This window comes from Embiotoca jacksoni, unplaced genomic scaffold, assembly GCF_022577435.1.
Source record: "Embiotoca jacksoni isolate LCO1_2020_lvr unplaced genomic scaffold, fEmbJac1.0.p SCAF_8, whole genome shotgun sequence".
NCBI classification, from domain to species: Eukaryota; Metazoa; Chordata; class Actinopteri; family Embiotocidae; genus Embiotoca; species Embiotoca jacksoni.
This window is the reverse complement of record NW_027185436.1, coordinates 4,013,826-4,031,162: the sequence shown is the minus strand read 5'-3', so window position 1 is coordinate 4,031,162 and position 17,337 is coordinate 4,013,826. Positions and strand designations below refer to the sequence as shown.

At 40.5% G+C, this 17,337-nt stretch overlaps 1 protein-coding gene across 1 annotated transcript; it reads right to left on the bottom strand.

Annotated features, from left to right (window-relative positions):
• Positions 1 to 1,420: 1,420 nt before the first annotated feature.
• Positions 1,421 to 9,092, bottom strand: krt1-c5 (keratin, type 1, gene c5). Its single transcript, XM_069178538.1, has 9 exons — positions 9,021 to 9,092; positions 7,982 to 8,388; positions 7,522 to 7,604; positions 6,462 to 6,618; positions 5,353 to 5,517; positions 5,141 to 5,266; positions 3,645 to 3,862; positions 2,563 to 2,591; positions 1,421 to 2,470 (listed from the first exon to the last, which is right to left on the bottom strand). The coding sequence occupies exons 2-9, from the start codon at positions 8,378 to 8,380 to the stop codon at positions 2,355 to 2,357; spliced, it is 1,293 nt and encodes a 430-aa protein (XP_069034639.1). The 5' UTR covers positions 8,381 to 8,388; positions 9,021 to 9,092; the 3' UTR covers positions 1,421 to 2,354.
• Positions 9,093 to 17,337: the final 8,245 nt, after the last annotated feature.

The following is a 17,337-nucleotide window of genomic DNA, read 5'->3' as shown; positions in this document are numbered from 1 at the left end:
AGTGTTTTCACACTGGAGTGACAAGATACAGAAAGTTCACACTGACATGTAACTGCATTAAATGTGAGGAGTTTTCTTTCTCGTTCCGTAATTAGCACCTTGCAAACTAAGTTACCAGAGGATTCACAAAATACACTGAATGCACTGCAGTGCAGAACACCACTGCTCACAAAATTGCGAGTCTAAACTCTGCCTGATGAATATTGGCAGGACATCCTTTGGTCAGATGAAACACGAGGAGTCCAACATGATGCAGGGGAAATGACATTTACTGATCGCACTATATTTAAATGCACCCAAATACTGAATGAAAAGATCACTCAAGAGGCATGGCAGGAGAGGAATTTTCCAACAAAACGATGACGCCAAACACACGGCAACAATGACACAACTTTCCCCTGACTTGAATCATGTTGAACAAACTCTCCAGTATAAACCTGGTGGAAATAGTAATGTGAAAAACAGCAGAATATCTCTTCATAGTATCATCCATACCATCAAAGCCGTCATTAAGAAATAAAGACAGACATACAAAAGATTTAAAAATAGGATAATGAAATTTTACGAATGAAGGATCACTTTTTGTTGGTTTTGAGCATATCATCTTTCATTGTCTAACCTGTTTGCTTTATCCTATTCTACGTTGTACTTAAAAGTAATACCGTTTTGTAAAATGATGGATTTTTCAATTATTACAAATTTCGGTGATACTGTGTACACCCCTACCACACAAACACAGACCACTCTGAGAAACGTCTCACTGACAAAACACTTCAGTGATCAGGTAAAAAACTCAAAGTGGCTAAAATCCCCAAATGACCGCATTTTTGCACACTGAGCACTTTGTTACCCAAAACTATCAAGTTTCATGGGACATGCTTTTGAAGGAAAAGAAGTTTCACAACAACAATAATCTGAACAATCCAAGTTGCTGCCTGTAAATCTTTTGCCCCAAAACAAAAACCTCTGACACGATATTTGAGTATTGTTGTTTGACTGCGAGCTCTTTGTCTGTGTTGTCATCTGACCTGCTTTTCCTGCATCACAGTGACCCACATTGCCAGCTCTGATTTGCAGCACTGCAGAATTTTATTGGTTTAGTTTTTGGTCGTTTCCATCTAATTTTTCTAAATTTTTTGTTTATTTGAATTCCTATACTAATACATGTGCCAATTATTTGACAGATACAAACACAAAACACACAGCAGGCTGTTACCCAACACCGCTGGTTACAGGTTTAGTCTTAGTTTCTGCCCTCTTAGTGTGGAATCTCAGGTTTCCTTGTTTCTGCCTCCCGTTTTGTTCCCCGAGTATCAGTCAGAGTTTCTGTTTCAACTCAAATCTGACCAGGAAACAGATGATAAACACTGTTTTATGTGCTTTGATATTATTTTATTTCTATAATGAAACAACACAACAATACTCTCAGCTTTTTACATTGAAACTATCAGACACATAGAGTCAAAAACCAACATTTCTTTGCATATGGTGAAGACATTTTTTTGTGGATGCTTCACATTTTGAGAACAATTGAACAAACTCCATCTGCAGAGAAGAGTGAGACCTTGTCGAATCAAATAACAGTGACATTTAACTGAGTCATATCACAGATATTTCTTCTGACTTTTACTATAACAGAACATTAAATCATTTCATAGGCTGATTATGAGTTTCTTCTTCTGTGTGAGCATTCATCAGTAGTGGAAGACATTTTTAAAACCTTTCCTTTAGTAAAAGGTCATAGCACACTATAGAAATGCTCTAATACAAGTAAAATTACTTAAAGTAGACATAATATTAGCATCAAAAGCAAAAGCACTCGTTATTCTGAAAATGTATATGAATAGTGTTTACACATTTTCTTAAAGGAAGTGAAAATGTGTCATGCTGTTTAACAAGACGAATGTGAATGATTAAACTTTACTTTAGAAGATATTTCAAAGAATTAAGTTGATTTGCATTGAAAAGAGGATGGAAGTCACCAAAAAAGGACAGATTTTTCAAATAGTTTTTAGGAAACTTGACTTTAAGGATTCATTTAAGGACTATTTGAAAAGCAGAACAAAGAACAGAGCAGAGCATCATATTATGTAAACAAATCATGTTGAATCGTGACCTGCAGTAGAAACTATCAATGAAACAGTGTAGTAAAGTACTCAAAATTGTCGTGAAGTACCGTGGAGAGTAGGCATTTAGAATGAATAATTGTTAGACCACGTTGTAATTTAATCTTTAGTTCCATTTCAGTATACTTTGACAAGCTTGAGGCATTAAAACATAAAGACAGTTTGATCTAAGTCAGCCGGCACTTTGGATTTAAGAGACATTTCTGCTGCATCTCGGCTCATTTTGGCTCATTTTTTGCGCTCCTCAATCTGCTCCACCTCACTGGACTCATTGACCACCTTTCCGTTGATCATTGTCTGAGTGACGACTTTTACAATCTTCCTGGTCCTTACTTCGGGGTCTTCTGTAACACATTAGTAAAACAAGATTTGTAACACTGATATTTCACGTCTGTTGGACCATCACTGAAAAGTAATAAAAATAATCTGAACTTACTTTTAGGAGGTGGAGGTGTTTCCTTTACCCTGTAGGACAAAAGGATATGATAACATGAGCAAAGCAGAAACAATGTTCACTCAATATTTGATGCAAGCAGCTGCACACTGAAAAAACTGTTTGGCATTTTGGGTAATAGGCTCATTCTCTTTCTTGCTGTAGACCTTTCACAATTATTACATCAGATGCTGATTGTGATGATTTGAGCTGATCACAATCATTTAGCATCTTTGTTAGAATTGTTTCTATTCATCTGTACAAAGACAGCCAGAGGAACAGAAATATATGTCCATCACTATTTCCACATCATTTTCCACGTTTTGATGTGTGGTTGGCCCTCTTTGGATGATGTCATTTCGTTTAATGGCACATGAATAAAGCATTAGTGCCATCCACTGTATATCTCGGGGCACTTAAGACCGACTGTGAGCATCTATCCACATAAACATCAATGATTTAGTTACAAAGCCAAACGCCCCCTGCAGTGGGGATATTTGGGTTTTGAGCTAAATGAGAAAGGGGAGCCTGATGCCTCTTGTTGAGAGTTAATTGAGATGATTGATGCCACCCTCCTGTTTATGATGAATATGAAGCTAATGCATGTCCGCATTTGACAAAATGTGTCAAAATGTATTAAAATATTGAGATATAAGGGTTTATCAAAAGCATTAGAGGTGCTAGGAGGCGGATTTTGTTACCACTGGACAGTGCCAGGCCAGCTGTTTCCCCTTGTTTTCGGTCTTTCTCCTGAGCTAAGCTAATCAACTGCAAATTGTAGACTTTTAATCTACTGGACAGCCATGACAGTGGTGTTTCCCGGTAGAGTTACAGCAAGAACACGGATGCATGTATTTTCCAAAATGTGGAACTCTTCCTTTAATTTGCAGGACCATGCACAAAGTACCCCTGAGTAGCAGGAAGTAGGAACAACAACAGGAACTTTCCCTTAAGAACTCATCTGTGTTTTGGTGCAACTCAAAGAAAAAACATTGTAGAAATACATTCAGACAGAAAGTCACTGAGAAGTTGTTACAGAGCCGTAGCTATGTAGTTTTGGTAACGACTGTCCAGCCCTCACTTACATTTCCTCTCCTTCCAGCAGCCTCCTGTAGGTGGCGATCTCCATCTCCAGGTTCTGCTTGATGCGGAGCAGCTGCTCGTAGTCGGTCTTGTTGCGTTGCATGTCCAAACGCAGCTGAGACAGCTCGTCCTCCAGCTGCGTCAGAGTGGCCTGAAGATGGTCCATCTCCACAGAGTACTTGCACCCCGTTTCTCCCAGGTTTCCCTCCAACACGGCAACCTGTCAACACAGCATACAGGTCATGAGATAACATGTTGTCCTCTACATTACAAAACAATGTAGTGAAGCAGGCACAGTGATTCTGAAATGTCATCACCAAACAGCATTTCAGACCTTCATGTGTTAAAGGTGCATCCTGAATAAATCCCTTCCACAACATTTACAAGACAATACCATTAAACATTTTTGTTTGTCACCTTTAAATAATCTCTACAGGTGATACTTTAATTCTCAACTTTATTCTACTTGCTAAATATTATAGGCATAATTTCAATTTACGATAAGAATGCAGAGTACATTATCAAGAATAGAGCTGAAAGGCCAGATGTTTTCATCTTGAGAAACAGAAGTAACAATGTGTGCAGCTGACATGTGTGACGTTATAAAACGATCAAGGCCTCATTCCCTAAAAAAAGAGTTTCTCATGTCTGTCTAATTACAGAGCATTTGCAATCATATTTTGGTGTTTAAAGCTGCATAGTAGATATTTGTAGCAAAAGAAGTTGTGAACCATACCATAATATCACCTTGTAGTTGTTATGGTGAACATGTGACCCAGCAGAAATTAATCGACATTAACATTCACGTGGAGTTGTCTTTCTGACCATCTAATGAAAGTCTGACCAACATTCACTTTTTACACTAATCTATAAACAATAAAGGTTGATGAAGAAGAAAGGTTAAAGCTTTTGGATTAACTCAGACTGTTTAAAAGGTGTCACCATCATCAGTCCACCATTTTTACCAGCAAGTGTTGCTCGGTAAGCTCACCTGTTGAGCTCATCCATTCACACCCTCACCATTCGAACAGAGATACGCCAGACTGTGATAATATCCCCGCCGTCAATCCTGTTTACTGACTATCAGGTTGAGCAAACACCTGAGAGCTATATTTGCCTCCACTGAACGCCTCTGCATGCTGCTTGATCTGAGTTCACAGACACAGACAAAATATTGGCTTGTTTCAGTGTATGTCTTGTCACACTGATTGATTATAGGAGCATAATACCTTGCTGCTCCATACAGTAGTAGCTCTTTGCTGACGAAGAGCAAGCAGCTGTTATCTATAGATAGTCCCCGACATGTCTGTAGCGCAGGGGAGGAGGTGAGGACATGGTTGAACTCCAGCGAAGTCAAGGACTGGTCCTTTATGTGCCATCTTACGAGCTTTCTCAGTACCTTTTATCTCTGAAACCTTGTCGCTGAAAGCTCTTTGACTGTCTGTTTGATTAAGTTATTCCTGGAGACAGTGGTTTACATGTATAAACTGTACTGTACCTGTTTGCGGAGATTGTCGAGCTCGACCTCCAGAGCCTGCAGGAAACGTCGCCTCTCACTGAGCTCACTTTGGGCACAACGCAAAGACTCGTTGCTTTCTTTGACCTCCGACTGTATGGCCTCTAACTGTAGACACACATCAAAACAATCAGCTGTGTTACATGTAACGTATCTAATCTAATCTATACGAGCTGATCCATGCAGTGACTGACCTTCCTGAGGTACCAGGCCTCAGCCTCCTCCTTGTTCTTGCGGGCGATGCCCTCATACTGGACCCTCAGCTCAGCCATGATGGCCCCCAGATCAGGACCCTGAGCTGCATCCACCTCAACGTTCACCTGCTCGTTGGCCAGACGCGCCTTCACAGAGCTCATCTCCTGCAATAATTCAAAGAGGGGAAAGAACAAGCACAATTTATTTGTATGACATCTAACTTGTAGTTGTCTTGGTTAAGGTAGAGCTCTTTTGATGGGAAGCCATGAATCTTTGGCCGGAGTGACATCTGATTTAATCTGATCTGACTTGTCTTCTTGGGTTACTTTTAGTCTAAACATACAAGAAGGTGAGTCCACAGGGATTTCAAGGGGGCTATACTGTTTTTGAGATGATTTCTGTTAAATAGACCCTTTGCTAAGCCCTTCTTGGCCAAAGAGCAGCTCTGACTAACAGATTTATAGACTAGATTTCATCTTGACTTCATCAAATCACACCTCAGGTTTTCTTCGTTCTTTTATTTTATCTTTATTTAGTCTTTATTTTACATATTTCTTTATTCAGAATAAAGACCTTAGTTATTGTAACACTATAATAATTTTCTGTTCTACTTGCAGTAAAGACTGAAAAGGTTCCTGATCAACTACAAACGTACTACGTTTTAATAACCTTGGTATGTGGAAGATACATATTATAACTTTTGATTGTGGTCAGTCTACATCCTGGACACCACACCTGTCTGTATAAACACACACAGTCCCTGTGGTTGGATGGGCTCAAAGGCTCCTGCGTTGTGTGCATGGGTGTTATCTTAAAGTTGCTTCCAAAGACGAAGGGTGTGTCTGTACTGTTAACGTGATCATGTTTCAGGTACTGAACACTGTGAAACCTGGTGGCCTCACTGAGTGAGAAAACACTGGCACAGAGCTGGTTCATGTCAGCTCACTTCAGTTGTGATGCTGAATTCTCAAAGTGCAGGAAACTGGCTTTCAACACTTTGTGCTTCAAAGACATTTCAACACTTGACATCTTCTAATAGTGATTCTATTGATAAGGAAACACTAATTGATCATTTCTGACCCGACCTTCGCCTCGGCAGGGATCTCACCTCGTCGTGATTCTTCTTTAGGAAATAGAGCTCCTCCTTCAGGCTGTCCAGGTCCCCTCGCAGTGTGGCGATGATCTGGTCGTGCTCCGACTTTGCTCTCCTCAGAGCCTGACAGTCCCTCTCCACCGACTGGCACAAGGTGGCCTCCGCCTCCCATCTGCAGGAAAACCACAGTGGAGGATTTAAATGAGAGGAACAGAAGTAATCAGCAAACACGTGCAACAATAGTCCCAGTTTGTCCCTCTCGCATACAGTATTATTATGGCATATTTTACAAAGAGCCAAAGGGTATTTCAATACAGAATTTAAAATTCAATCTGTTGCACAATTAACATGATTTCCAAAAATGCCATTCATCTTAATCCAAAATGTTCTGCTCGATCTGTACGATGCACCAACAAATGCACTCGATATATTGTTTGGTATTCTCATCAATAACAAAACATAATTGTTTTTAATCTATGAAGTAACAAGTCACCACAACAGCCAAATTAATTTACAGAAATGTTGAATATGTGCATATTTTCCCAGAAATATATAAAGAAAGTGGCATTTAAAGTTGTACTTAAATTAAATCCTAGAGTAAATGTACTGAGTTATTTAGATAATTAGAGGCACAAACTCTGGTAGAAACCAATCAAGAAATCCCAGAATTAAAGCACGTGCAAAATACCATGCAGAGATCTGCATGTAAGGTCCACATGCACTTTGCTGCCAATACCATAAATCCCTGTCAATTGATGGATCACTCCTTCACATCATGCTACAGAACCATCAACACATTGTGAAAACCATCAGCAGTGCATGTTTCCTGACTCTACCAGCTCTCCCTCAGCTTCACCTTGCCAACCGCGGCTGATGTATCTCTGACCTGCACGATCCATCACACTTCCCGCGCTCGCGGATGGCTCGCTTGTTTGGTGCCTGAGCACCGTGGGAAGGGAGCTCTTATTTCGCAGCCTGACAGAAAGCTCATTTATTCACATTGCTTCGCAGTCTGGCGCTCCCATGTGAACACTCGCAAGCAAGTAAAAGAAAGGAATCTCTGTGTGACACTCACTTGACCCTAAAATCATCGGCTGCCAGCTTGGCATTATCAATCTCCAGCATGATCCGCGCGTTCTCCAGCGTCTTCTTTCTCATCTGAGGACGGAAATGTGGCGCAAAGTTAAATCAGATCTTTCAGTAGATGTTTTTTGTAATGTGTAGTTTGTCTTTATCTCTTGTGTTCGTGCCCAAATATAATTTTGTGTGGAAGCACTCTTCAAAGGAAGTACTCACATCCCAACATAATATCAGGCGTGCAGATGAAAAGTCAAAGACAGAGTTGCAAGAAAAAGGAGCCCAAGCACTAAACAAATGCTCCCAAAAAAGACGATTAATTAAGTACAGTTATGATGTTTCAGCATCTTGTCTTCATCACAGGATCATGTCAACACAGAAATCAGAGTATCCGAATGCTCCCTGCAGCAAAGGCTCAGTTAAATTGAACTCTGAAGTCAGAACCACTGGACACTGACCTCCTGCCCGATGACATGCGCCTGAGCCATCATCCCCTCGATGTCATGCCCTTTTGGAGTTTGGTCCAACATGATTTGCTTGATCTTCAGCTCCAGCTCAGCGTTGGACCTCTCCAGCGACCGCACCTTGTCCAGGTAGTTGCCCAGCCGGTCGTTCAGGCACTGCATGGTCTCCTTCTCGCTGGCGCCGAGGCCGAGGCTGTTGAAGGAAAGGTTGGAGCCCAGCACGTGGAGGCCGTTGCCCACAGAGAGGGAGCGGGACAGGGACAGCGTGCTGATGGCGGACAGGGGGGAGACGGAGGGCTTGGGGCGCAGGCTGCGTCCACTGTCCCTCACAGACATACTGGAGAAGGAGGGCTGACGCACCGAGTAGCTGCGTGTGGAGAGGGTGGAGGCCATGGTGTCCACTGCAGAAGAGTCAGATTAATATTAGTCTCATTTGTTCTCATTAAGCTACATGTGTCCTCCTTTGAGTCAAAGAGACAGACGACATCACAGCCCTCTCGGCAGGCATGAAACAATTAAACTTCTAAGACAATTTTTAAGTTTCTTTAAGATTACTTTGCTGTTTTTGGCACTCATTTTGCCTATTTTTAAAGTTGTTCTGCAGATCTTTGCAGGTATTTTGCATCTGTAGTTTTGTCTCTTTCACTCTGTAATCTTTTTGTATTTGTTTTGCATCCCTTTGTGGTCATTTTGTGTCTGTAGGTGTTTTATTGGCTTTCCAACAATAAATATTACCATTCAAACAAGAGCCCCCTGACCTTCTGGACTGAAATGAACCATGTTGTGAGATGATTTGTCATCTTTACTGATGACAGTGGTGGATACTAAACATTATGACTCTTTGCTTGTCGGCGAGTTATTTAAAAACAGCAAAAAGGAGGATCAAGAAAACTCCAAGGCATCCCTCCATCTGTGTCTGACAGAAAAGCTGAGTTTCAAATCTGCTTTCTTGTCTGAATTCATTCATTCAATGATTTTTACCGCGTTATCTGAGTAATAAGAACAGAGGAGAAAAATCCCAAAAAATACTTACATGGAGGTCAGGTCTTCAGTCGGTCTGCTGGCTTAGGTTTTTGCCCCTGATGGTGCAAGTGGCAGTTGTTGCTGGACCAGATTTCACAGGTAAGTCCGGCTGCAGAGGCACGACTATCCTAGTTTGGGAGGAGCCAGAGGATGCAACATGACACCTTGTACTCACATAAAGACAGACTAAAATGACTCAAGTGCACGTGAGTAAAAATGAATCAGCATCTCCTTTTATTGAAATGTTAATTCCAAGAAGGAAAAAAAAGCTGGTCAGAATTTTAAAAACAAAATACACATATTTGGACTTTTTGGCTATATGTTCATTCTGTTTGTGACTACAAATAATTTATTGTGTGTATTATTACTGTCAGTAAAGTTCAACCTTCCTTGTCAGTTTTACCAAATGTGGAGATACTAATAAAGTTCCTGCAAATATTAGATCTACTAAAATTAGAAAAAAAGTAAAACATATTGCTGGAAAAAAGCTTAACTGGGAAAAAAAAGCGTAACTCTTATGTTATAATAAAAACGATGTTATCCCCATCACTCCTGAGCAGCACTGTGCAGACGTTAAGAGCTATATTTGGCCTTATCCTTCCAGACAATGACAACAACCTCCTCAGGTCTCCGTTTGACCTGATTGGTGAAACCGGTGCCGGTGGAAAAAGGGACCTGCCTGTGTCCTCGGTGATTGTATTAAGGGTGGACACAATGCATTCGGAGCGATGTGAGCTTCACCTGAGGACGCCTGGCAGGTTGGGGAGAAATGGGAGGAAGCAGGAACAATGGAAGGACAGAATGAAAAGAAAGTAAAGACCCCTGAGAAATGCAGAGAGAAATGCAGGGCGTAGGTTTGGCTGAACTGGAAACCTGACTGACACACACATGTAATGACTATCTCTGAGCCCTGATACCATACAGTATGTAATCCCCTGCTACTGTAATGTGTTCAAAACATGTATGATTCTTGATCCCTGTTGGCTTTATTCTCCTGAGAGGATCAGATCGCTCAGTGACACTGACCTGGTTTAGTGCCTTACATCTCACCACCCAACTCCACCCAGCCCTGCTCCGTGCCGGTCGATTACATTTTGGACTGTTTGGTGTGCAAAGCATCTTTTGTGCTGTTTGTAATCTGGATATAAAAGTGATCACCTTTCTGCTTCTGCAGGGGGAGGACACAATAACATTAATACTTTAACTTTAACCTGCTCAGCACACAGTGAGGCTGAATCAACAACGAAAGGAAAATTGCATTTACAGTCTTAATGGTGGTATTATTGCAGCACTGCTGCGTTTGTATTACTGATATTAATGTAATACAACTGAATACATACACATATTATAGGAAACATGGCATACATGGAGATGCCTCTTGGAAATGGATATAAAATAAATTTCTGCAGATGTTCCTTCCTCATATCTTCCTTGCATCTGTGTTAGAGTTTGATGAGGACAAAAGAAGCAGTTTGTAACACTGACTCTTATGAGCCGCTACCACAGGCTGTAGCATGGATACACCGCCACCTTGTGGGTAAAAAACACACTACATCCGAGAACCTCCAACAACCTGTTTAATGATCAAGTTAAAATATTCAGAAACAAGACGTTTACACCACAGTTTATAACTTTTTGTAATACAGGCCATGATTTACAGATTATTTTGGTGTATTTATTCCTACAGTGCTGAATAACAAGAGGATCTTTGTCATGTGGACAGCTAGCAAAGTTTTCAAACATTAAACCATGTAATCATTATTTTAATGTCACATAAGATACATGGGCTGATGTGTAATCTGGTGCCTTTTTCCATGTAAATTACACAAAAGAATTATGCTGTTATCATTTTTCACACACTTCACTCAGTACTGTAAGCATTATGTACTACTATGTGTAAGTAGTATGTTCTAGATTCATACAGCAAAATTACACTGTATTATAAGGTCGCAGCGAATATTTTAACATACACTCATTATAGCATTACACATGACATATGTCCATGTGTTTGGCATATGATCTTAAACTGTGTACATGCACTGTCAGTAAATCTTCACTTGCTCCACTAATCAAAAGTCCACCAGTTATCAAAAGACCCTTAAATTAAACTGTAAGTGTTAAATAGGTTTTTGTAACTTTGGCACTTATTTCTTACTTTTCCACACAGTGCATGTTAATAAATACACATTTTAAAACAACCTGGAGATTCAATTAGACATGTCATGGGTAGAAAAGCAATCATGACCTCTAATTTCAAAATTGACATTTTGTTTTCAGGAGTGCAAAAGCCCCATATTTCATAGTTTTTTTTCTGTAGCTTTGGTTTCCAATAACTCCTGAAAAATCTAAGAATACTACTTCAAAAGACATGGAAGAAAACATACTCACTACTTTCTGAAAATGTACGTGTCTAAAATGGAGACCGCAGTTTGATAATCCATCAGTAATGATATTTAACAAGCAATCAGCAGCTAATTGCTCCATTCCCCACCCAAGTGGATAGCCTAGTGTGTCTCACACTAAAATGTTTCAGTGCAGAGGACAGTCTATTTAGATCATATCTGTAACACAGATGAATACTAAATTGACTTTATTTTAATTTTGTAATTTTTTTTTTTAATATAAATGCCAAACCCATCCTGGAAATTGGCAGTATCGTGGTTGCTTTTACAATTTTTCTGTCAGTACAGGACAATTTGATTTCTTGATTTGAACCCAATTTTAAAGGGTTTATTGCTTGGAGAAGAAACCGTCAGCCTTCAGATGTACTGTAGCGCCACCATCTGTTCCTGACATGTAGCCTTTTCTGTCTCCAACATGCCTCAGGAGAGCGATTTAGATCCTGCTCCAGCTTCTTATAAATCAAACTGAAGTTCTGTGATATTTCAAAAGCCGTTGTCGTCCCCCCCAAAATAAACATATTCTGGGAACCTGCCGTGGAGTCCCATGTTTATTTTTGCATGGTGCACGGTTGGCCGTCAGCCTGGGTGAAGTGAATCATAAGTTTCAGCTATTTCCTTGCTTTTCGTCAGCCCTGCTCTCATGTGCTACTGTAAGAGTCATAGTTTACTCATGAAAAAAGGCTCTTTGTTTATTTTTGCGAATTTCGATTGCACACCAAGACTCTTCTGGCCCAAAGTCTGGAGTCAAATATATTCATTTTGCTTCGTTTTGGCTTTGTTTGGAAACTTGAAACTGAATCCAGTTGTGCAGAACTTTTATAGCCGGGGTTAAATAGTAGGCCTGTGCAATATCCACATTTAAACAAAACACCAGAAGCCACAAAGTAAATTCACTGTGGTCCAGTTTGCCTAAAGAAAGGACGTTTCACCTAAAAATGTTCACTCATATAGTGTTAACCGTCGCACTGTTGTTTGTTGACGTGGTCCAGCTCTGAAGCCTCGGACAGGCTGGTCATGTTTTGAGCGACAAACTTATTCACCCTCAGTCAGACACGTGACACCAAGCAGCTGGATGACAAGATGTTTAAATATGATACTTTCAGAAATAAGCAGCTTTAGTTGGAGGAAAACTCACCATGTGTGTTGAAGCTGGATGGAACATTTATTTCTGTCGGTTGAGACGAGCCTGAAAATCGAAGAAAAAAAGATGAAATCATACTCGTGTCCAAAACAAAAGGTTACAGCTGACTAGAAGCTAAATAAACATCATCTGAAGTATCGTGAGTTAATTCTTAGAAGAACATAGAAGTGCTGTCACCACATTTTGAATTATCTTTTACCTTTTGTCCCACTGTTACAATTGCTTCCAAGCCTCCCTTAGTTACTGTTACCATGGCTTCCAAGCCTCCCTTAGTTACTGTAACTATGGCTTCCTACCCTCCCTTGGTTACTGTTACCATGGCTTCCAAGCCTCCCTTATTTACTGTTACTATGGCTTCCAAGCCTCCCTTAATTACTGTTACTATGGCTTCCTACCCTCCCTTGGTTACTGTTACTATGGCTTCCAACCCCCCTAGTTACTGTTACCATGGCTTCCAAGCCTCCCTTAGTTACTGTTACTATGGCTTCCAAGCCTCCCTTAGTTACTGTTACTATGGCTTCCTACCCTCCCTTAGTTACTGTTACTATGGCTTCCAAGCCTCCCTTAGTTACTGTTACTATGGCTTCCAACCCCCCCCCCTCCCCCTAGTTACTGTTGCTATGGCTTCCAGGCCTCCCTTAGTTACTTTTACTATGGCTTTTAACCCTCCCTTAGTTACTGTTACTATGGCTTCCACCCCACCCCCCCTAGTTACTGTTACTATGGCTTCCAACCCCTCCCTAGTTACTGTTACTATGGCTTCCAACCCTCCCTATTTCTACAGGTGAGCTTTCTGTTATCACACAGCAGTTTACAAGGATTAGTGGCAGATTTTAAATTTATAGCTGTTTTTGTCCTTGATTTTTGACAACGTTGGACAAAAGTAATATTTTCATTTCCCGCCTTCAATTGTCAATTTGTTGTCTGCAGGCGAACGACTGCACCGACATCACAATGTAGCTAGCACGCTAGCGTGTTTTCTGCCCAATTTCATTGACAAGAAATTGAATAAAAAGTTCTAAAAGTATATAAATTAAATTTCAAAACTCAATAGAGAGAAAATAAAGGACTAATGGAAAAATAAATAATTAAAGAAGGAAGTACAGCTTTATATTTCTCAATTCTTACCTGCAGCTAGGTAGCTGCATTGCTGCAAAACCCTTTAAAAATACAGAGTCCGACTCCAAACAAACAGTCAAGACAAGTGAAGCCTGAAGGCTGCTCAGATAACACTTGTAAGATATTGGTCAAATGTAAAGCGATTTTCTGAGACACCTAAACCAGGTCTCTTGGACACTTTGAGAAACAGAAAACGTGACACAGTTTTCATGCAAACTTTAAAGAACCAGACGGTGAAGTTTGCCGAGCTGCCGGCTGAAGGGTTGCTGGACACGTGTTGGCACTGGAGCTCCAGTTCATGACGCCTCGTGCTGCAGCATCCTGGAGGTGTCTGTCTGCAGCCGCAGGAAAACTTCCACTGAGATTGTCTGATTTTCCCTTTTGGAATCGTTATTGGCAAAAAAAACAAAACAGCTCAACCGCACTTCACAGATGGAACGAATGAAAACTTACTTCGGCCTTCTTTTGACAAATATTTACATGACTAGTTAATAATGACAAAAAAACAAAAACAAAGTTATTGAGATATATCCATTAAGTTATTTGTTTAATTTGGGATACATGATGTTGTACCAAAACTATTCTGTCTCCATTTTTTTTTCTAGGCCGACGGGAGGGAGGAGAAAACAGGTAAACCTTCAGGGTCGTGGTGTTTTATCAAAGAAAACACAAGGCTCAGACCCACTCCAGTAATCTGTGTTGTCTGTAACAGTAAATCTTAAATCGAAATGTAAAATTGTGTGTCGTTCGCATACAGCCAGATTTTGTTCAGATCTTGCTTCTTAAACATGTCCACAGTACGTCAACAGAACTTTTCTGTGCCGTTATCTTCCTCTTCATAGTCTGTTTTATTTCATAGAGATATTTTTGGAGCATCTTTGAATGAAATTATTATCCAGCTTTCTTTATTTAAGTGTTAAAACTGAGACATTGTCACACTCATCAACCATTCAGATACTTTGCATAATATAGCATCATCAGTTCAGTCAAATAATATCCTCAGTTGAAGCTGGGGAAAAAAAAAACCTAACAAAAAAATGAGAAGACCCCGCCAGCATATGGCAGCATCTGAAATAAACTTGAGGAGGAGGAGGAGGAGGGGGGCTGATGAAGATGGCTCATGTTGCAATCTTCCTCAGAGGTTTTGTTGACTGTTGTGCAGGGGAGAGCTCATCAGCGTGAAGGGGAGAAATGTGAATACGTGGAGACGAGGGGCACTGCAGTGTATCTGCTCATTAGGCGGCCGACGCTGTAATTCAGCAAGCGAGCAGCTCTGCAATCAGGCGCCTATTCATTAGCATGGGGGGCCCGCTTTCATCTGCAACCACTTGAAGCTGCCAATCACCGAGGCGGACGCATGACAGCATGACAAAACGGGGCGGCTTCAACGCTCGGGGATGCTTGTGCACGGAGGGAGACATGCCTAAACGCTGCCTTAAGCGCTCGTATCTGAGAGAATAAAGAAATGTGCGTTTTTGCAGTGCAGCGCTGGCAGGTGGCCCAAACTGTGTCAGCCTGATAATCATCTCTGCTCAGCATGAAGACAGCTTTTGTTCTAAGATTTCACAAGGAGCAGCGTCGCTTTCCTGAACAGGTTTCCTCCCGGATTGAATTGATTGAAAGCGATTGATTAGAAGAAAGTTTGATTTAAAGGTAGTTCATGGAAGAACAAGAACCCTCCTCATACAAAGATATGCAGTTCACTCCCTAATAAAGTCTTGCAGACATGTACCTAAAAATCAGACCCTTACACACACCTGGTCCAGTCAGTGTTTGGGAATCTTTAATTAAATCTCCGAGTGGTATAAAGAAACCATTGTGTTTTTATCTGCTGTAGTTCTGCTGTCTGTGTGGCTCCAACTCACTTCCCTGTTCTTCAGCAACAGGAGTAACACTGCTGTCACTTGAAACTGTGTTAATGCAGATGTGACCCCACTGATTTGGCATTTTTGTGCAAATTAGATGTTCAATTCCCTGAGTAAAACCAATAAAGCGCAGAGCACATCACCAGCAACCTAAATCATCTTCAATTTCTCCCTTAAATCCTTTAAAGGAATCAATCTTTTTGGAGGGAAATAAGCACATCCACTTTCCTGATGAGAACTAGAAGATGAAATTGGAGCCATTGTCAATTCTCTCAGTTAAAAGTCAAGCTCAGACAGTTAGCATGGCATAAAGGCCAGAGACAAGAAGCAGCTAGCAAGGCTCCATCTTTAGGTAACAAAGGTGTCTTTAAAGTTTATTAATTAATTAGAGTCAGGGCTGGAAAAGTGCTGATGACTCCTGACTTACAAGAGTTGTTTCCTCATTTACAAACCATTATTTAGCAGAAACTTTAAATGCCACTCATGACTCATATGAAAACTTGGGCCTGATATGTGGAAAATGTCAAGAAGAATTGTCACCAGTAAGTGCACCAGAGTTATTTTCCAACTGTAAACTAAGCACATATCCTGGTCACACAAAAAGCAAAATTTTCCTTATCAAAAGTCTTTGTGTTGATGCTTTTGAACTCTCAAGTCTTCATATTCAGCTGCAGAAATCTTGTGTCAGTAAAGCTTCAGTTTTGGCCCAGCTCTCTGAAACTCTTGAACAGGACTGTGAAAATACACAGGCGTGCCACACTGGGAGAACTTGCTCTATTAAAAAAACCTGGACATTGATCCAGTTTGGAAAATCCAGCTCTAACGATATCCTTTAACTCAAAGTAACCCATTTATTCCTGCCGTCATAGCATCTTAAGTGCTGTCAATCAATGCGACAACTGTAGATAATCTGCGTTAAAAGGGCTCATAAAAGGCAGCAAACTGCCTGTTCGATGGCCACGCTTTGAGTGGAAAAGTCTAGAATCGTTTTCACAGTAAGATTGATCAGGTTTCCTGTTAAGTACAGCATGTAAATTGGAGATGATGTGCAGGTTTCTCGCAGGATATTGCTCTCAATAATAGGTTACAGCAGGTACTTTGGCCCCTGACAGGCGACCTTTGGATTTAGAAAAATAGTCCCCTGATATAAAGTGATTCACATTTTCTTTCTTTTTTTTAGCTCCCTCCCCCACACAAAAACACTCTCCCTTAGGCTCTTTAAAATAGCCAAATCCCATATTATTAAAACACTAAAATCTTCATAACAGATCTGATACATTTTATTAAACCATAGCAGTATTTACAATGTACAATCACTGAATAATTCAATTTCAAGACACATTTAAAAGTGCTTTTTAAAAGTGAAAGTTTTGCTCTGAATAAATAAGAGTTTCCATTTTCTGACAACAATACAACAACAAACAACAGTAAAGCTGCAAATGTGCTCATTGCCAATAGAAAATAATTTGTTTTTTTGAGGTTTTACTGTAAGACTGCTACGACACTCCTCTTTTCTTCTTTTAAAAAGCTCATGTTGCAGCAATTAAAATACCTTCTATGAAATGGAAAACAGAAGGAAACACATCCCGACCTGATGAAATGTTTTGTGCCCCATGAAAAAGGAAAATAAAAGTGGTCTTCTTCTCAGCATCTTAAAAAAGAAAGAAAGAAACAAGACGAAATGAAAAAGTAACTCCTGTGTTAGCCTGAAGGCATCACCACAGTTTAGCTCAGCAGCCTCACAACGAAGAATCCGACTGATTGAAAACAGAAGTCCCGCTGCCGCCTGAGCACTCGACT